Raw genomic sequence first — 5,772 nt, forward strand, 5'->3', positions numbered from 1 at the left:
TTTGTTTTTTCAAAAATTAGTTGTGTGTTTGTTGTTTAATGTGTACATTCACATTGTATTTTGATTTTCATTCAGATTTTTTGTTGCGTTATATTTAAAATTTTCAAATTATAAAATGGTTCAAATTTCATAATTTGAGATTTTCTCAATGGTATGCGAGAGAGAATTTCTCCTTAGAATAAGAGATATTTTCTCCATGAAATAAGGAAAAAATTTTCTCTTTAGAATGAGGAAAATATTTTCTTTATAAAATGAGGGAATATTGTTATGTATTATTTTCAAAATATAAACATGTGTAAAAAATTAGAAAGGATGATTTGGTCATATTATATTAAACATAACTTAATGGAATACTAAAAAAGAATATGAGTTAGATGGAATAAACACTTAGAAAGAGAATTTATCAAAAAATGACCCTTATATATTTGATAAGGTATATCTTTAAAATTAAAACAAATAATTAACGATAGAATTCAAATATTTAAAAACAAAAAAATCAATTATAATAATATAGTAAATATCACATTAATAAATAAAAATAATTTATGAAAGTTATTAACTTATGGAAAATTTCAATTCTATTTAAATTTTAAAAATTAATTACAAATAAATGATAAATTTTACAAATATTAATTATTAAAATCACAATTTGTTTCATGAGCGTGTAATAGTTTTTTTAGAAGTATATTCGGTAATTTTCCCATTAATTTATGCATTTGGATCCTCTCTCCTAATCCCAAAAATTCGTTTTGATTCTGTGGATGAAATCTTCAAAACGATATCGTTTGTTTGAACGGACGACTATTTGACGGCAGTCCACTCTGTTTGTCCCAAATGTCACTCCACAACGATCATTGATGTTGATTCACTGATTCACCCAATCCTGAGGAGGAAACTCAATGAGCTTCTCATCAACAATTCATCGATTTCGGAGCCCAAGTTCAGAATCTCAACCTCATAGCCAGCCATGTATTAAGCCTCTGTTTGGCAAGATGGTTTTCAGGTTTTTTTGACTATTTTAGCCACAAAAAACAAAATAGGCTATTTTAGCCATAACAAACAAAACATCACATCCAACCTATAATCATTACATTCTTCTCTCACAAAAAAAGTCAAAAAAGCCAAAAAGCCAAAAAGCCCTTCCCAAACCAAGCTTTTTAGCCCAGGCTAAAATAGCCAAAAAAGCCAAAAAGTCAAAAAGCCAACCTACTTCCCAAACCAAGCCTAACAATAATATTCTTTTGATAAATCTCTACATGTTTGAAATTATCATTTCATTTCCCAATTTTAGGGTTTGCTGTCAAAAGCTTTGAGATTAAATTTACAATTTATTTTTATTTTTATTTTTATTTTTTATAAATGGGTAATTTATACTTCTTAAATAAATGGTATCCAAATTTTTACAAATTGCATACGTCATGGTTAGAATGTGAAAAGAGCTCTGAGATAACAACAAATCAACTTAACTAATACTTTGTTCACAACTTGTTTACAAATTTCTTAATCAAAAGAAAAATTCTAATCTTCCAAAAAAAAAAAAAAAAAAAAAAAAAGGAGTAGCTGAATTACAAATACAAATACACATGCTTCGCCAAACCATATCTCTATCACTTAAGGCTTAGCACCCAACATATAAGTTATCACTTTTTGCGTCTAGTTTAACAAATTTGCAGTATATCATTTGATGAAATTTGTGATTGTATTTGTAATAGAAAAAGTGAATCAAGCTTGTCATGGACTCTTCCTAACATGTTAATCGATTTACGCCATAAGCCACCGCCTCCTTCCCTGCCAACCACCACCTTCTGCCCTATTCACCAAATCTCAAATCGCCATCAAACTCAGAATCACCGCCACAAACTCACCACCACCATCATCAAATTTGTACCATTTTGGTAATTTATACATAAATTATTCAATGGAAAATAGCATCCCAACATTGCTTTTTCAAATCAATATAAAAGAATCCAACATTTTTTGGTGCTACAAGGTTAACATTCAAGAAAAATAAAAATAAAAATAAAAATAAAAATAAAAATAAAAATAAAACAAAACAAAACAAAATAAATAAGATAACAATAAAGAGAGAAGCCACACCATGTGTGTGTGGTTCGGCTACTACCATACAACACGACACAAAAAGTCCCAAGGCTACATCTCTCATTTTATTGATTTTCACTGTTCAATATTTATTTTTACAATAAAACCCCCAATATAAAAAGTATATTGTATTAGGAAATAGAGAGGACTGGGTTTTATCTAATATCTAACATACTAAACAAAATAGCTTTGCACTATCAGTGCACAAGTCTACAAGGGTTGAGTTTTGCTAAGCGCACAAAATTAGTGCACGGAAAAATATAAAGAATAGAAAGCGATCAATTTTGTGCATTTTTATGGGCAGTAATTCTGTGTACATAGGTGAGGCTCTACGAAATTTTTTGAGTGGATAGCAATTGAGAAACAATGTACATGGTTGGCCTAGATTGTGGATTGACATGCAAACATGCAATTGCCAATTTTACACTACGCATCACTACCTCCTCAACTTCAGGGGAGGGAGGTGAAAGGCGTTGATCCAATACATCCTTTAGTTGTATGTTCTCAACAGCTGGGGTCAACAGGAAGGTGATGAAGTCTCCCGGATGCTTTCCTTTAATCACTTCCAGTGCCAACACACCAAAGCTATAAACATCACACTTTTCAGTTACCTTCATTGTGTAAGCAAGCTTTGTAAAAAAAGAGACATATGATCATGAACTTGTTTTGTTACACTTTAGATTCTATATCAATTTAGTAGAGCATAAAACAATGTTTACCTGGTGCAACATATCCGTATGTGCCTGCAAATGTACTCCAGTTAGAGGAATCTAGCTTCAAAAGCTTGGCAATGCCAAAGTCCGAAATACGAGCCTCATACTCCTCATCAATCAAAACATTGTTGCCGGAAATGTCTCTGTGAACAATGGGCGGTGTGCAATCATGGTGCATGTATGACAAAGCGCTTGCCACACCGTTAATAATATTCACCCGCTTTGGCCAATCCAATTCTTTAGCTTCTTCATCTTTGTTGAAAATTGCAGCCAAACTACCTCTTTCGAGGTACTCATAAACTAGAAAAGAGTGTTGAGCATGCGAACAAAATGCAAAGAGCTTCACTATGTTTCGATGCTTAATTTCTGTCAATGCCCTTACCTCGTTTAAGAAATCTTTCCTATCAGCCCTCTCGGATAACGGATGAAGTTTCTTCACAGCTACTATATTAGCTGATGGTAACTTCGCTCTGTAGACAGTTCCGTATCCTCCTTTTCCAATACAATATGTGGCATCAAAATCCTTGGTAGCTTTTACAATGTCTTTGTACATTGTTCTTCCATCGAGTATTGATATTGATAACAAATCTTCATTTGGGGTTTGGGTGTCACCCTTTTCAACTTGTGACTTTCTATTTCTTGAATCGAAGATGATGAAAAGTTCGATGAATGCACCTAAAAGTAAGAGTGCTCCACCAAGAGGGAGCACGATTATAAGAACAAGTGTCCCTTTTTCTAGAGTGTGTTTGTGTATTGCAGAAAGAATTTTGCAAGGCTGCAAGCCTTTGACATTTCCACACAAATCTTTGTTCCCTTGTAGTGCTTCTATTGATGCATTCATGAAGGCGTTGCTCATGGGAATAGGACCTTGCAATTGATTGTACGATAGATCAACATATGCCAAGCCACGCATATCCTCAAAACTCTTTGGAATGAGACCAGAGAGTTTATTGTGGGAGAGGTTCAACTTCTCCAAGCTTAGCAAATTTGTGATTTCCAATGGTATTTCCTCTATAAGAATGTTACTACTCAGATCCATCTCGGTTAGTTGAAATAACTTACCAATATGTAATGGAATTTTCTGGTTGAACATGTTGTTGCTTAGGTTCAAGTAAAACATATTTCGATAGTTCTCCCAAATACTTGGTATTGGCCCACTAAACTTGTTCGTGGATAGATCAAGTTTTGACAACTTAGTTACCGATCTGAGTTCTTGAGGTATCCAACCCGAAAGCTAATTGTCAGCCAAAATCAGCCACTCCAAAGAAGTCAACTTTCCAAATTCCTTTGGGATCTCCCCAACTAAATGATTTGAAGATAAATCAAGTCGTTCTAGCCGTGTTGACTTTTCAAACCCTGGTGGAATGCTACCAGTGATGTTATTTTTTGCTATTTTTAGGAGTGTCAAATTTGGGAATATTCCCCAATTTTTTGAGAATTTGCCATAAAAATTATTGTTACTCAGATCTAGGTAGACCAGGTTTGGATTAGTGCCAAAATCTTCAAATATATTTCCAGTGAGTTGGTTTCCCTCAAAGCGGGGTGTGGCTAAGCTTGAGCAGTTTCTCAGACTTTTAGGAATTGTACCTGTGAGCTGATTGTGGTACACTGTAAAGTATTGAAGTTTACCACCTTAGCAAAGCTCTGGGAGATTCCCAGAAAATAGATTTGCATCCATTACTAGCTCAACCAATTTTTTCAAATTGCCAAATTCTCGTGGAATACAGTTGGATAGTCGGTTGGAACGGAGGTTTAGAATTTCTAAATTGGTCAAATCACCTAAAGAAGCTGGAATGGGACCACTAAGTTGATTCGAACTTAATTCCAGATAAATGAGGGACTTCAAGTTCCCTAATTCCTTAGGAATTGGACCAAAGAGTTGATTATTCCAAAGGTCTAGTTTGGCTAGAGAGCTCAAATCACCTAAAGATGTTGGGATTGAGCCAGTAAGATTGTTGGTATGAAAGGCTAGGCTCTTTAGTGATTTCAACTGTCCTATCTCTTGGGGAATGGAACCGGATAGGGAATTGTTGAACAAGTGCAACATAGTTAGGTTATTCAAGTTTCCCAATGTGGAAGGAATAGAACCTGTGAGATTGTTGCCATCCGTAGAGCTCAACAAGACTGACTAGGTTTCCCATTTCGGGAGGAATGGAACCAGAAAGATCATTTTGATAAAGATATAAATGAGTCAAGTTTCTCAAATTGGTTAAAGAAGTAGGAATGGGACCGGAAAGACTGTTGGTGTACAAAGCAAGCTCAATTAGAGACTTTAACTGGCCTATCTCTCGAGGAATTGAGCCATTCAACTGATTATCGAACACGTGGAGAGTTTCAAGATTTGTTAGCAGGCCGATTTCTAGTGGGATGATTCCTGAGAACTGGTTGGTGGACAAATCAAGATAGATGGGTTTGGAGAGGGAACCAATTAGAGGTGGGATGACACCAAAGAATTTATTGATGCTGAGCTCGATATATGCAAGATTGGGAAACAATGAAAAAGAAAAGTTGTCGAGCGTACCATTTACACTTGAACTTGTGAGGTTCAATCTAATGATGCTTCCATCAAGGTTGCAAGAAACTCCAAACCAATTGCAGGGACTTACATTTGTTGAGCCATTATCATGGGGTAGAAGGACCCATGAAGTTAGCAGGGAATCGTTTGCACTTTGCAGGCTGGTTTTCCATGTGAGGAGAGCATTAGCTTCTTCAGCAGAAGCAGGAGCAATTTTAATGGTTGAAGAAAAGGGTGCAACAAACAGGACTAAGGAAAAAAGGTAGAGTAGTTTCTCTAAAGGTCCCATTGCCTTTTTTTTTATTCTTTTTTCCTTTTCACCCCCTTTGGTGGATAACTAATGGGTGTTTCAAGGCTCTAATTTATGCACAAATTTTCCAATACTGTTTATCCTATATAGACTTTGAACTTGGAAGTCTTTGTAAACTTTGAACTTGGAAGTCT

The 5,772-nt window shown here is 34.9% G+C and overlaps 1 protein-coding gene across 1 annotated transcript; it reads right to left on the reverse strand.

Moving 5' to 3' along the window:
* Positions 1 to 1,986: 1,986 nt before the first annotated feature.
* Positions 1,987 to 4,451, reverse strand: LOC114315480 (MDIS1-interacting receptor like kinase 2-like). Its single transcript, XM_082917742.1, has 2 exons — positions 2,820 to 4,451; positions 1,987 to 2,685 (listed from the first exon to the last, which is right to left on the reverse strand). The coding sequence occupies exons 1-2, from the start codon at positions 3,931 to 3,933 to the stop codon at positions 2,660 to 2,662; spliced, it is 1,140 nt and encodes a 379-aa protein (XP_082773868.1). The 5' UTR covers positions 3,934 to 4,451; the 3' UTR covers positions 1,987 to 2,659.
* Positions 4,452 to 5,772: the final 1,321 nt, after the last annotated feature.

This window comes from Camellia sinensis, chromosome 3 (genome assembly GCF_055761805.1).
Source record: "Camellia sinensis isolate YWXY chromosome 3, ASM5576180v1, whole genome shotgun sequence".
Lineage (NCBI taxonomy): Eukaryota > Viridiplantae > Streptophyta > Magnoliopsida > Ericales > Theaceae > Camellia > Camellia sinensis.